Here is a 16,777-nt window from a genome sequence, read left to right as displayed (position 1 = left end):
CTTAAAACCGAATAAAAAAGAACGATTTTATTCAAATAAGTGATTATTAACAACATTTTTGGATGAGTTCAAATCTTTGTTCCCAAATCTGAGTTACTCCTAAAAAGGTCAAAAAATTAATAGGGTCTGCTAAATAAAAGCTTTCTCATACAAATCGTAGATGGCTCTCGTGAACTCAAACATAAAGCGTCTTGAGATTTATGATATACATATCGCTCACTCCTTTCAACAACGTCATATATCAAAATACTTGATTTTTCAGGAGATCGTTTTTTAAGTTTAAAAATAAAATCAAATGTATTCAAAATAAATACTAAGCCACTTATTGAACTTTTGACTGTGCAACAGATCTTTTTAGGTAAAACCAGAATGTTTTTTCTCTATTTGATAAATATTAAGTATATTTAAAAAAAATAATTAAACAATACATTTTCTTCAAAATACAAAAACAACACTTTCTGCCCTGTAGCGGGTAAATATAAGTTTTTGACGCTTATAGTACATTTTATGGGCATTCCAAAAACATGCACCATTGAAAATTGACGATTTTTGATATATGACGTTCTTGAAAGGAGTGAGCGATATGTATGAGTCCCAAATTTTTTAGTAGTGTGGTAGTCAATCATAGGTAGAATGGTGAATTTTACACGTGCGTAAAGTAATCACTTAACCAGCCTCCCAATAGTACCCAGGTACCCAGTACCCAGACCTCCATATTTTTCTTCATCTACATATGTTGAGATTTCAAAAATAATGTGAAAACGAATTTGTTACATTAAAATACGCTTACGTTCCCGTTTATTTGATCGCATGTACTTGTGGTAGTTTAAATTCGATAAATAAAAGAGCGCGATCTTCAATCAACCGTTACAAACTGACAAGCATCATATTAAAGTGTCTCGCATAAATCATTAATTGAAGAAAACACCAGTTATGCTTTTATTACATAAACGATCCTCGCCCACACCCAGTCCAATTGAATCTGCCGAACCGTACATTGAGGAACTAAAGTGTTTAATGAGATTATTTCGACAACAAAACTCATTTGAGTTTTAAACAACGCCAATTAAAAAAAAAACAGACATAAATCCTTTTTTTTAAACGAGCAGATTTAAATATTGAATTGGCACACATTAACAAACAAATACCTTCTTCTTCCTGGCTCCATCCCAACTTATCGTATTTGTAAACCGTTGGGGTCAGCTCTCCTCGTCCTCAGGTTGTAGGTCCTTCTATCATGGACAACGTCACCTAGGCCATATCTTGGAATCATTGTTATCTTTGTGTATCATCCATGATTTTTTTTATCTTCCTTTAGATGCTTTTCGAGGAAGATCCATGGCGATTGCCTGGTTCACAATGTGATCAGGTTATCTGCGTCCTATGTGCCCATACCATCTCAATTGCCTTTATTCTACCTTACTATTGATGTCTTTTACACCCAAGCTTGCACGAATACGTGAAATCTTTGTTTTATTTCTTAGGGCCATTCTAGCTGACCATCTACGGATTCGTATTTCATTAGTTTCTAGTTGCCTAGAGTAGGTACTATAGGTACATCTTCCAGCATTCGGAGCAATAGACAAAGAAATGTATCTATATATTAACATAGAAATGCATCTACTGAGAAATCGGAAATGGATAATTCATTCGCGCCTCTCGCTTTATCACATTGTATGTCCAAAATAAATTAACACAATTATAATTATAACACATGTGTGTAAATGACTACGCTGTCTCTTAAAAAATAACAAATTACACTAGAGAAACGACAGATGAAATCGAAACGTCATTTTACGGTAAATTATTTCGGTCAACTTTTAAAAGAAATAATTGATGTTGCGTTGTGATTAATACGGATATAAAAAGGTATTTGAAAAATGCATTGTGTTAATGTTTAACTGTATTCAATGAGTATGTAGTTAGGTAAGTACATGTATCATTTATAAAAAAAATATATAAATTTATACCCAGAGGTATACAAATATTTACAAGCGCCTGAAAATAAATAAGCCATTATCTGTTTTAATTACAAGCGAATTGCTTTGTTTAATACTCGTAATAGTAGGGATTATGTTTCCCATCAAACGAAAGCTTATTATATATTATACATAATAAGAATGAGAGAATCCCATAAAGCACAAAATATACGTTAGTGTCCCTCAACTTTCAACTCAAGGTTGAGAAATGCAGGTTTAACGACTACATTCAGAATTATCGTCCAGATTAAAAGGACAGTAAAGAGAATTATGTTTTTTTATGTGCGCAATTATTATGAAGTCGAGGGAAGTTAAATTAAATTAATTTCATGCAAAGTGATCAAAGGAGATTTAAATTTAATAAGAAAGACAAATGAAATAATTGAGAGTTTTTATTGAAAGCTTTCAACAAAAAATAATTTAATTACTCAGAGATCTGAGATAGCTTATTCTTTAAAGATTTTTAGATTTTTATTAAAAGTTGATTAAATCGTGTTCATATATTTGAATGTGTAATTTATTATATTCTAGAGAGTCAAATAAATTAACGCTTCTGTTTCTCATTTTAAAAATATTATCTCAACTAAAAAACAAAAGTTTAACTTTGTTTTAAGTTATTGATTATTTGTGAAATTTATCTTCAACCCCGATGACGGATTTGTACTGAAAAATTATGATCTTTAGTTTTTGGGTGTCGGGAAACGATTAAGGTAGGTAGCTTTAAAAAATCCAAATTGTCAGATGAAATAACTAAGCAATGTGATCAGTTATACATGTTTTTAAACAGATATATAGTTTTTTCAACATAAATTTTATTCGACCAGTGATTGGTTTCGTCGTTACCGATATCAGCACTAGCCTGATGATGACGAAACCTGGTCACTGGATAAAATATATGTAGAAAAAGCTAAAAAATTGTTATATTATAATATAAAATTCAGTTTACTAACATATGCCATCAAAAACCTTAAGTTTATACACCTGTTATACTTACTATATAATACTATGAGTATTTTTTAATGTTGTATTACTTTGAAATCTTTACAACACCAACAAAAAGTTACATAAAACACTTAAGTAATAATCTTCTTATTAAAAAATATGTAGACAAATTTTATTTTGCAACCTTTTTACCTAATATCGTCTCAAGGTGCTTGATTTTTAATATATATATATATATATATATATATAAATATATATATATATATATATATTTATATATATATATATATATATATATATATATATATATATATATATATATATATATATATATATATATATATATATATATAATATATATATATATATATATATATATATATATATATATATATATATATATATGTGTATATATATATATATATATATATATATATATATATATATATATATATATATATATATATATATATATATATATATATATATGTATATATATATATATATATATATATATATATATATATATATATATATATATATATATATATATATATATATATATATATATATATATATATATATATATTTACACACATATGTAGTAAAACAAAGACGGTATCGGTGATATTCTCATTTCTTCACATAGCTAGATTGTATTGAGGGCTATTGGGAACATGACGCATTTGAGAGTACACAAGTGATGGGTACCTACCGTAATTTGTGTCAAATGTTAATTAGGCAGAAGGTGTTAACGTTAACCAAATAATAACTGGAAATGGTCACACTTGACCGTGATGTTGCAAAGGGATACGAGTCGAGATTAATTTCACGTGTATAATAAATAGACATATTATCGAGTATTATACACAATATGCGCTCGGGGCTAGATTTCTCGGATATTTCATGCGACAACGGGCATACATATGATAATGAAGAAAATAGCTTTGTGAAAATTAACATATTTTTATTTTTATTGGTGACAAAACCATTATTAGTTAACCCAAGATTTTTTTTTAAATGTGTTTATTTAAAAGTGAAATCGAAACATGTTTTGGGTTGTAAACGTGACATCTTTCGACCAACCCATTTTTTAAAGGTGTCTCAACTTGATATGAAACATGTATCGTTCCTCATTACATCTCAGAATATCCCAGGCTTTACGACCTGGCATTTGGCTGGCTTAAGCAATCACTTTATACAGTTCTGTAACGTTCACCATTCTGCCCATTAGTGAACATCCAAATTGCATTAATTCTTGAAATGTGTTTATATGCAATGTTCTAGGAACCATTCATACGTGGGTATGATTTTCGATACGTTATTAAAGCTAAATAAAAACTTCACAAAATTCTATGTTACAATCTATATTACAATAAATATTAATACATATTATAATCAGCCATACTTCTGAATGATTCAGATGATTCGATGATTCAAATGACGTAAGAAAAAGAGCATAAGATAAAGGACATTACTGCTTTAAGAGAAAGGGAACGAATGAGGAGAATAGAATTAGAGCTCGTACAAGCTTGTGAAAGAGAGATACTGCTAATGTGTGCAAGTGCCATGAGGAAGATACCAAACAAAGAAAATGTTTACATGTAAAAAAAAAATTTGACACGTATTTCGATGCATTCAGCATCGTTTTCAAACACCGTATGTCTCGATGCGGATAAATGATGCGGATGCATCGAAACACTTGTCACAATAGGTTTTAAGAAATACTAGTATTTACTAAGTAAAACTTAAATTAAAAATGGATAGGTTTTACCACAGAGTGACTGCCGAATAAATTAATGAAATATAAAACTTACGAAATGTGCAACAAAGAAAGTTTTCAGTATCTATATCGATCTATATTATATTTCAATTTGATAATATAAGATTTATGTTGTTGCATTTTACGAAGGTATGCATTTCACGTTACAATAAACGCAGTTCAAGTATATTATACGTGCGCCCAAATGTTTTTTAAATTCATTTACTGAAAGTTTGTAATATGTAAGCATCTTCGTGCGGCGGGATGTATTTTTTTATCTTCTTTCGTGACGTGTCAGTCAGCAGATAATTGAAAGTTTAATTTATTGGTCGACTTTTATTGCGAAAAATATGTCCAAAAGCACAAAGAGTGGAATTAAAGTCAATTAAAGTTTAACAAGGCTACGGAAGAACGCGAGAACTTATAATGATGAATATCTTATGTAAAATCGCTACTTTGAGATTAATTACACCGGCTTTATTTATATTCGCGTAATTCGAATCAGAGTCAGAGATAAGCGCTAAAATCAGCGATTAAATGATCCAGAAGAAAGCTTTTCACTTTTAATTACTGTGCTTTAATGTAACTCGTAAAATAAATAGCATTTAGTAAAGTAGCGATCGCTTTCTTTGTAATATTGCAGTATTTTAGGCAGGGTCTTTTTTTTCATGTAACGCGGTGGAACGGCGTTCCGGCACCTTTATTCACTGATATATTTTTATAATTCGTCTTCTTAAACAATCTGTATTTTTATAATTCGTCAAAATGATAGAATATTTATTCATTTATTCCGATTTATCATTACGATTCATTGCGATTTTTCAAGTAAAAAGCTTGATATAAAGTGTGTTCCGGGACCTTTTTTGTTTTTAACCCTTCCCTTAGGGCGCTTGTCTACTACTCGGAATTTGTATGTAGATGGAAACATCTGTGTGTATATATATATATATATATATATATATATATATATATATATATATATATATATATATATATATATATATATATATATATATATATATATATATATATATATATATATATATATATATATATATTTATATATACATATATATATATATATATATTTATATATATATATATATATATATATATATATATATATATATATAGACATTTATACTTATATAATTATTTAACATATTTTGATACTAGTTATGATGTTCCTCTCCAAAAAAGAGACTAAGCTCATGTGCTCGGAGAGGGACTTAAATTCAATGTTTATACATATCGGCTGTCCAAACTCAAAACACAGTAAAGGACATTTTTTTGTAGTACGTTTTTTTGCATTTTTGGACTAAGTAGATTCTACTTGGACCAAAAATGCAAAAAAAACGTACTACAAAAAATAATATCCCTTACTGTGTTTTAAGTTTGGACAGCCGATATATGTAAACAACAAACTATGAGTAATACAATTAACTGTTCGTTATCAAATGGAATATATTTTATTAGATGAAATGTTATGATTCCCGAAAGACTATGGCTATATAGAGAAGTCAAAAATAATAAACTGACCAACAGGCTCTAGAAAAAGGTCACGACTTAGAAACGTAAGAAAATCGGGTGTTTTAACGTATTTATGCATCGCACAAGCGCTGCTAAACCCAAACAAACGATAAATGTACAATCCACTACGTCACGGCCCAAATAGCGTTAAGTTATGGATTTATGGAAAACACGACATAAATCTTTACAATTTATTATGCACGTGTACTTGCATGAATATAACACGCTTAAAGCATTACTTGACTGATGTATTACGCCGTTTTCAAATCAGTTTAGCTTACTAGAAACGAATATTAAGTAAGTCAAGAAGAATGACGTACCTGCTGGATTAGCGTTAAATATTGGTGTGGAATGCAAAAAAAGTAAAGAGATACTTCTTAAGGGCGAGAACTCTAACGTATAAATAGACTATGCGACCGGCTGTGCGAGAAGCCAGGCGTGTTTTCTGCGCACATTTTTTGGAAATATATTGAAAAAAATATTTAAAACTCCTCACCTTTCATAAGTCTTTTCTTTTCCAAATCATATATTTATTTATAATAAAAGCATATTTTTTCGATACAAAAACGGCGTTTTAAGCAACAACAACAAAAATAATTTCGTCCAATGGTACCGGAGTACAAAGAAAATTATGTTGCGGGCTATCGAATATCCTGATCAGTTTACGAATATAATATTTTTCTTAAAATACCGTTTTTGCATATTAAATTTTTCTTAAAAATATTTATGTGATTTTGAAAAGAAAAGAGTATCGAAAGTAAAGAAGTTAAAAAATATATCAAAATATTTTTCTGCATACTTATATAGTAAAAAAAAAACAATACACACTATTTAAAAAAATCGTGTGTGAGGAGACGTGCAACCTCTCCGGTGGTCGGTAGGTGATTGAATTGTGTGTTTGCGAATACCCCCTTAAGCAGTAAAATTGAACATTTCTCGAGTTTCAATCGAACTGTGAGAAACAGTATCGCAATATCAGTAACCACATATTCGATGCAAAGTGTCGCCTAGTGCATTGTAATCTCACTGTGCCATCGCCGTTTAACAATTTACCAAACTCTATTTGTTCGATAAACTCAGACTCTCGGTTAATCTGTGCAAATCGTGAGTTTAAACTGGGATTAGAAAACAAATAAACATTAAACAAACGGGGATAAGCGCATTGAACAATAGTGCATTACAAAACATGGGGCGAAGAGAGCTATGCACAGGGCCGTGTTGAGACATTTGTTTGACCAAACAAATGATAATTATGTATATTTTATTTGACATTTTATTTGGGAATGTTACAGATAAGTAACTTTAAGTTATACGGATGTACGAGTATTTCAAAACAAGTACTTGTACTGCTCCAGTTACAAAATTCTACATTTGTAAAATTACTTAGAAGAAGGTCGGGAGGGAGGAAAAGGGAAAAGAATAAAGATCGAATAAAGAATAAAGAATAAAAACGATAAAATAAAAAAAAATACCAATAAATAAAAAAATAGTAATTTAGGTATTTTTTTAATATTTAAAAGCCTATTTGAAACCTTAATCACATATTTTTCAACATTATGAGTGTGTCCAAATACTTGTTCACAAATCTGGATTATCTCCAATTATAGGAGTAATTTTCATATAATTTTTTGACATCTCATCAAGGATGAAGAAGAATATGGAAGATATAGTGATTCAAGAACAATGTTTCAAAATTGGTTCATATATAAATAGAAATTCCAAGAATATGAGTAGTGTGGTTGTCAATAATGGATAGAATTGGTGAATGTTACACGTGTGTAAAGTGATCACTTAAAACAGCCTATGACGGTCGTCAGCCCCGTAAATGCCCAGACTTCCATATTCTTCTTCATCTTTAATGAGATGTCAAAAAATTATACATCTTTTTCAATTTACATCATTATTACGATGAACGACGAACTGTAAGCACATCTGAAATTTCCCCTTAACTTTTTTACATTCAGACCTATTCTCTTCCAAATGAGTGGGAAAGGAAAAGTTTACTTTGTATAGAACTTTAAAAAAATGTGTTTTAAAAGTCGCATCCAATCAAACAGAAAAATGTAGTGGAACAGAGCAAGATACGTTAATTGGATGTCAGGTATTAAGGGGTCCAGAAGACTAGATATCGAAGACAGGTCGCAGGAACACTGTTTGACCTAAAACTCATTGGTTGGGTGATATACACAGACACAGACTCAAACCGGCTTTGGACTTCTGAGAACATGAGGATTGAGGACTAAAGAGTGATTTCTATGTCCAAACCAAAGGTGTTGACGAAGGAACTGAAAGTGTGATTCTCTACTGCGTCAAATCTGAGTCTGAACTGAATGTCTGATTCTCCATTAAGTCAAATTAGAGTCGAATGTCTGATTCTTAACTGAGTCAACTCTGGGTCTTTCAATATGAACTTTGTTATGGGTGCAGTACTGTCTACTCTGACCATTGAACACCATAAGGCGGCCCTGGCTCTATATATGTTGTCGGTTGCCACATTCGTAGGTATGAATTGTCCTGTGTTTGATACGCACTCTTACAAATAATGTCAGATGTCACAGCCATTGTCACATGCGATATGGTAGACTGCCGTACTCGTCTAGAAGTCGCCTTTATGTCTCGGAAAGCAAACTTTGAAATCAGTCTGATGTATCCGAAGATAAATAGCGCGGACGGTTATCGCTTTATGATAAAATACAGGTTCCAAACAATGGAAATAAGAAAACGCGATTATTATTATAAGATTTGTAGAAACTAAGGCACGTGGTAAGGCAAGGGTAGACGGAGAGGCTCCTCTCGAGGCGTATAATTAGTCCATAACTCAACGTTCGACTGGCACAGATGGAAACTTGTCAAATTTGATGCTTTGAAAGGTCATAAATAAATCACAAAAACCGAGATTAAACTATACACCGCCGAACATAACATACTCGTATAATAAAAACCGACTTCAAGCGGTCAACTTTTGGTGAAACGAGATAATAAAAACCAAAAATCAAATTAATGGCTAGATATAATATTTTACTCCAATTTATTTATACGTGTTTAAACTTATCGGTCCATCTGTGGCCGATAAATTCGATAGTTTTTACTACAAGGGAAAAGCCAAGATCGAGCGACGAAAATATCGATTAGCGACATAATTTCAATTCGATATGGAAATAATAAGAAACCGATAGCCATATTGAATGCTAATTGCAAATTACGCAAATATTTTTATGCTCAGTTTTAAAATTAAGGTTATAATTTGAGAACCTTTACAGGTAAAGCTAAAAATCATTTGACTCGTGTGTTTTCCACCATTATCCGGAATCTTTATTTGATACTGATGCAAAAGTACAAATGCAGGATGCAGTTTATATAATTACAGTGGGATGCCATCAAGAAATGTCAGTAAAAATAATATCTAATAACAAAAATTAAATATAACTTTGCGTGTAATATAATTAGTTGCGGTCATTGTTTGTGTATTTAGTGACCAGTCAGAGTTGTATGACGTCAGAGGCAATGAAGCTATTACGTTTTAAATCAGGGTAGCAAGTGGTGATGGGTTATAATAACAATATTATAATTTATTTAGCGTAATTTTCGTAAAATATCTCAATGGTGAAGTCAAAAGCAGATCTACATTACGGATCAATTAAACGATGAGTCTTTTGAGGGAAAAATCGCACCATGTCAGAGATTTTGCTCTTTTTGTTGTCATAAGACATTATTTTTACTCCTAAAAATCGAGTAGGCACTGCCTTTGTGTCTAGATGGAACGCACGCTCCTACTTGACTTATAATACAGTATTATTAACACTAGCACTTTCTAGAAAGACTAGCAATCAAAAGAAATTTACAATGTTGCTATCATTCTTTAGCTAAATAATTTATTGGTTTTTAAACACAATCCCAATTACCCATTACAATAAAAGATAATTAAAACACAATGCATTATATTTAGCCTTTCTAAACTGCCGCTAGTGGTATGAAGTAAAAAAAATATGAACAGCTAAATAGCATAAGCTGCCATTGTAAATATTTATTTAAAAAATAGACAAATAAATTATAGTATTCAAAGATCTAAGTTATTATGATAATTGTATAATATTGCTACCGGTGGTAAGTGGAAAAGTTGAAAATTATAGTACGTCCATATAATCATCGTTTCTGTTTGTGTGTATACTGAACAGCGTACATGAACCGAAAGTGGTCCACCCATACGATGGGCGGCCGTAGAATTTAAATGATACTCTGTCGAGTTTCTTGCAATTAATCCATTAGAGTTATGAACAAGACGACCGTATAATAATGAGATATTTCTGTGATTGCGTTGGGCAGCAACCGGTAACTGGCCATCGAAGCCGCGAAGGAAATGTGTTTGCTTTATCTCAGTGTGCCATCGTGATCCTCGTGGCATTTAGAGAGATAATAAACTACGAAAGATTATACAGACGGAGGTATGAAAAAGAAAAATTGACTAGTATTTATATGAAACAAAGTGCTGGTCAAATATTTTTTCTATAACGGAGAAAGTGTCTAATAGCATCTACTAATCTTTCCATTTTATTTTACTGGCACAAAAAATATAAACTCGTATATTTCGATATTAATATCATGTCAAATAAGTATATTAATTCCTTTTTAGGCGATCAGTCAAAGGTTTACAATTTAATTATTATGATAAACAAACATGGAAAATTTAAAAAAAATATCGATGTTATTTCCTAAACCTACTTGTATATTAAAACATGAAAACAATTGTTTTATGTTCTTAGTGGTCTCGACAAAAATTCGTGTCAAAAATGAGCAAAAATGCGAACTCATTATAGGAAATAAAGTTATAGTAATAGAAGTGACACGTATCTTAGTGTACATACTGAATGTTATATTCTGTAATAGTGCATTTGACTGAGAAAACTACTTCGAAAACATCACTAAAGCTTAGCTACTATATGAATTCGCCATTTTTGGAAGAAAAACTACAGATAAACGACGAAATAATGACATTTTAAGTGTTTAGTAGTAATTTTTAATAGATATAAACAATGTTAAATAAAAAATATAATCGTGATTTTTACTAGTATTAATTAATTCAATATTCGGGGGTCTGAAAACGACCTTAAACGAATGGCGTGGATCGATTTGTATTATATAGTCCTTAAAATGTTAAATATTACTTTTACTCATATTTTCTTTCAAAAATGTTAGTAATATTAGTATATAACCACTCAACGAGATTTTGATGTCTACCGGTTTCGAGACATGCCCGCCTCTTCGTCAGGACAACCAGTGTCGAAGCCGATAGACATAAAAATTTCGGTGAGTGGTTATATGGTCTACTAATATTACTAACATGCCTAACCACAAAGTAAATGGTTTAAATATTAATAATATTGAGAGAAAATGTTACTTTAATTCTAGTCTTGGACTTGTCTTTGCGAAAGGTTGGCGAAACAGCAACGCGGTGCAAAAGCATCATGGAAAACAATAGTCTTGCTTCTTGTGCGTTGAAAATAAATAACTCTAACGCGACACACTTAGTGGGTGAGCCGTTGCAACAGGCTGCAGTATAACGTATGGCTTGTAGGACGCAGGTGCATTTTTCCTCCTCTGAATGAAAAACAATCCGATTGTTACGAACTTTACGACACGCCGTGCGTGATGTTTCGTGAAATAGCCATGACTGCAAACGATCAGGATTTATGGGCATTTCCATTTGCATATTTAGTTCATTCTTTACTTGGCGCATAACGCCATAATGAGGACACATGGCAGGGACTGAACTAGATTTTCGCATTAGGAATTTGAGTGTTAGGGAAGGCGAATGAATCCAAAAACCGAATAAAGGAACGATTTATAGACTACATGTTTCAGAAGTTAAACTTCCATCATCCAGGTCTGTATAATGTTATTATACAGACCTGAATGATGGAAGTTTAACTTCTGAAACATGTAGTCTATAATAAAACTCAAGTGGTAAAAAACAAGTGTTTTCTTTAATCAAGGAACGATTTAATAAATAGCTCTTAAATTATATTTTGGACACGATTAGGACTAATAAGTTTAATTCTATTCAGTGCACAAAATTTCGCTTTTTGACAGTTGACAATTGGGCACATCTATAAACTTATACTTGATATAATTTTTCTATGTTTATAAACTATGACTGCTTTTACAATTATTTTAAGCAACAATACTTTAAGCGTGTCTAAATTTTCGTTTATAGCGCTGGGTTTGTTCACACAGGAGGTATTTATGTATTGATGCTACGTATCAATATATGAATAGCTACGTATCTGTTGCGTATGTTTTCTGTTTTATGTGTGTAACGTTTTTTTTACTTATTACATAGCACTTATTTTTACTTTATTTCTCTTCTAAACTTGTACATCTTTTAAGTGTTAAAGTTTTTTTCATTTTTTATTATTATTTTTTTTACTTTAGCTCTAAACTAAGTATACCTATTAATCTTCTTAACTTCTGCTATGTTTTATTCTTGCTGTTTACTTTTAACTCATTTATGTAAAATTTTGTAGTTGGAATGTTACAATTACCTGTTTTATTGTAAATGTATTTAAGTTAATGTTCTGTAAATTTTCTAAAAAAATAAATGAACAGTATATTTACAACATTTTGAGTGTGTCCAAATACTTGTTCACAAAATCTGGATTATCTCCAATTACAGGAGTTATTTTTATATTATTTTTTGACATCTCATCAAAGATGAAGAAGAATATGGAAGTCTGGAATATGGAAGAATATAAGAAGAATATGGAAGTCAGCCTATGACGGTCGTAAGCCCCGTAAATGCCCAGACTTCCATATTCTTCTTCATCTTTGATGAGATATCAAAAAAAAAAAAAAAAGAACAGTATATTGATAAAAAAAAAGAATACCGATACGATTTTTACAGTCTGAGAAAGGTTCAAAATCGTAATTAATTGCTGAAATCGACACACTTGAAGTTTTTGTACAAGCTGATATTTGTAGTTTTTCAAACGTTTTAACACTTAACATTATTCCTCACATTTTTACTAATATGAAATGAACCTATGCCCAAGTTTTAGAACAAGTACTGATAAAGAAGTGAGTGTGTGTGTGTGTGTGTGTGTGTGTGTGTGTGTGTGTGTGTGTGTGTGTGTGTGTGTGTGTGTGTGTGTGTGTGTGTGTGTGTATTTTTCTGATCATCAAATCAAATGACAAACATAATTAAATAAGTAAATAAACGTAAAAAAAAGTAAAGAGATAAAAAGTGGTCAGGTTTTATTGGTAATCATTTTAATTTATTTTTTTTTGTTGAAAAAATGTTTTTTCGTAGATACTTTGTATCTTAGTATGTTATATTAAAATACACCAAACCATTCTCAGACAGGTGTATTTTCATAATCTAATCTAATCCGTGAAAACTCAAAGTAACTCTTTGGGTAGATAAGAGAACAATAAACATTTAAGCGCAAAAGTTTCCTGGAAATAATATGGTAATACGCATTTGAAATTCCGGAAGCTGTACGCGACGGTAATCCCACGCAAAGATTGGAGCTTACGTCAAAAGCTTTTCAATTAACACCTTTCCCCTGCTGAAAAATCGGGTCAAGGTAGGCGGTAATATAATAATAAATATTTAGGTTTGCTGAAAACTGAAAGTACAAACTGTTTTGACTTTTCGCGATAAACAAAGTGAAATATTTCAGCATCGGTTTGCGGTAGTAAGCTACAAAAGATAATATTACGATGAATTACGAGTTTCCTTGTTGTTTGGGTGTTTTGCTCTAACAGATTTATGAACATAAATCCTTTAAACATTTTGAATAATATAGACGTGGATCACCATCATTTAAAAACATTATATAGGAGATTTGTCATCTATGGTATATGTACTGTAATCCTGAAAGTGTGTAGGTAGATCGTTGGGGAGGTTTGTAAATATATTTGTAATATTTTGTCCGCCTCCGTAGTGTAATGGGCACACTTGGCTACCGTTATGAAGGTCCCGGGTTCGATTCCCAGGGGGGTCAAATAAATTAAAGTGATTTTTTCACTCTAATATGTACCCATACTACCATGCACTGGTACCTGAGGCGGAGGGCTGATCACCTTGCCTTCATGTGTTGGTGATAAAAATAACACTGCTTCAATACGACGCAGTGCCTTATGCACCATTGGGTGCGGATAAGGGTTAAAAGAAGAATAAAAATGTTTCGAAGTGCCTAGGCCCTTAAATGCAAATAGTGGTGACCGTTGCTTTAAATGAGGTGAATACACGTTCAAACTCACCGGAATCCAATGGATTTGTCGTTCTCATCGTCGGACGAGGCGTCCCGGTCGCTGGCAGAGCCCCAGGACTCCTCGCGGGGCGGGGGCTCGCGGCGGGGCGCGCGCAGGGAGCGCCGCCCCTCCGCGCCCCTCTCCCCGCCCCAGCCCGCCGTGCCGCCGCCGCCCTGCAGACGGGGCTCATCTGAGGAGAAAGAAGAAGAAAATTAACCTCGATGCACAACATTGTCGGCTGAAACACGGTACAAAAAAAAAAACTTTAAAAACTTAATAAAGTAAAACGACTTTGTTTTCAAACACTTTTTATTGTTACTTTTCTCCAAGCGGTTTTGAAAAGAACCTTGTCATCATCAGGTGAAACATACATAGTACATATTTAACCCTGATAATGACAAGGTTCTTATCGAAACCGGTTGGAGAAAAGTACCAATAAAAAGTGGTTAAAACAAAGTAGTTTTATTTATAAAGTTTATAAAATGTGCCACAAAGTATCTGCGAAAATCATTCAAGAAAAAACAATTAATTAAAAAAATACATATTTATTGTTGGTGTTACAAAGGCTTCCAGTCCTTAAAATTTATAATAATAAATCAGATGAAGTGTAAGAAAATGCATCGATAAATTTTCCGGTCATTTAACAATTACATTGAAAGCTGCCAAACGCATTTCCGGATCAGATACAGAAGCTCTAGGCTCCCTGACATATCACTCTTGCAAAGCAATTTTAATGAAATAAGTAGCGAAAATTATAAGAAAATGTGAAAGAAAATTACATCCCAACAGTCATTTAACAATTGTCATTTTTAAATGAATACCGATTTTAAATTCGGAAAGGCTGAGCACCACCATATTACACTGACATAGAATTTCGTTCAGAAATCATTTATATTTTAGATTTATTTGGTCCATTTAAGTTGGGTCAGTAATAACTGAAAATACGAGTGTAAATAAGCACACTGCAGTATTCGGTACCTACCTTCCAGAGCTCCCACTCACATTTAGAGTTATTGAGTGAGAAGAAAATTTTAGAAACCAACGCGTTTGTTAATTTTTATTGATCAATAAATCATCGATCATTAGCTATACGAAACAATAGCTAGCCCTGTTACAAGTGGGAACAGTGACCCGTTAAATAGGGCCCATTGGTATTTTACGTGTTATGTTTGGTCAGTACTTCTTTACGGAGTTGAATCGTGGACCATTAAGATCAGCACTATGAACAAATTAGAGGGATCCGAAAAATGGCTACATCGTAGAATGCTACGCATTCCATGGACCAACATGATCAGCAACCTAAATTTGGTAAAAATAGCAAGAGCAGGGACACAATGCTGACTGATATCAAAGTCCACAAGGTTTCCTATCTGGGGCATGTGCTGAGATGAGAGAATTACGAGCAATTGCGCCTTGTTATAAAAGGCGAAATAGAGGGTCAGCGAGGTGTGAGCAGAAGACAGATTTCTTGGCTCCGGAATATACGAGATTGCATGAAGCTCAGAACCATTGAAGAGCTGTTTAGAGCTACCCAAGACAAGGTTAGTAATTACTTTTAAGTGATAGTCGACGTCAAAGGGATCTGACATGATTACGCAAAAAAGAAGTTATTTTACGTAAAAAATATTGGATTGAATGATATTATTTGTTAATTTTTGCTGCTTGGTGATCTGATGAGTGAAACAAAGATAAGAAGAGAATATAAATTAACATACGATTGTTTTTTGAATGTTTTTAATAGGTTGAGAACAACGTCACAGTAGTGTTCGCTGTTCGGTGACTATTTTTTAGGAAGGATGTTGTTTTTACGATTACCACGCGATACGATTGTAATAGAGCCTCGGGTATTCTCGCCATACTCGCTTTTGAATGCAAAACGAGTAAAGCAAAGAATACATCCAAACCATTAATCTTTTTGTATCTTGTATCATTCGGTATCTCACGACCAAAGCTGCAGTCGATAAATTAATAGGTTAGCTATAACTCCAGTGCAGTTATTTAAGCACAACCGGTGTAAATCAATAAATTGGCGATAATAAACACCGCGAAGGTATTATGCAATGAGAAAATAGCACACTTTGTGGATCGATTAATGTGAACTCGAATCCCATAAAAATGATTATGCAAGTTGGGTTTGTTATTTTCCCTTTATGAAGTGAAATTTCTTAGGCGGCGTTTCGATAGTCGATAATTGGAAGAGAATCGGGAGTAAAACTTCAGAAATTGACTTGTATGCGATAGTTCTTCGTTTAGGAGACATATTCGATGTCTACTGTAAAATAATGGCATAACGATATCACATTATCATAGAAAA

The 16,777-nt window shown here is 32.2% G+C and overlaps 1 protein-coding gene across 7 annotated transcripts in view; it reads right to left on the bottom strand.

Annotated features, from left to right (window-relative positions):
- Positions 1-16,777, bottom strand: part of LOC148306280 (rho guanine nucleotide exchange factor 10-like protein) — a 410,152-nt gene that overhangs the window by 60,242 nt on the left and 333,133 nt on the right. For all 7 annotated transcript variants that reach the window (XM_088265303.1, XM_088265304.1, XM_088265305.1 and 4 more), the window contains one exon: positions 14,473-14,653. In XM_088265303.1, the coding sequence (XP_088121429.1) occupies positions 14,473-14,653 (181 nt within the window). The remainder of the gene's footprint in view (positions 1-14,472; positions 14,654-16,777) is intronic.

Source organism: Brachycentrus maculatus, unplaced genomic scaffold (assembly GCF_059751285.1).
Source record: "Brachycentrus maculatus isolate JH-2025_06_01 unplaced genomic scaffold, ASM5975128v1 h1tg000244l, whole genome shotgun sequence".
NCBI lineage: Eukaryota > Metazoa > Arthropoda > Insecta > Trichoptera > Brachycentridae > Brachycentrus > Brachycentrus maculatus.
Note: the sequence above shows the minus strand (reverse complement) of the source record. Positions and strands in the feature narration are given on the sequence as shown.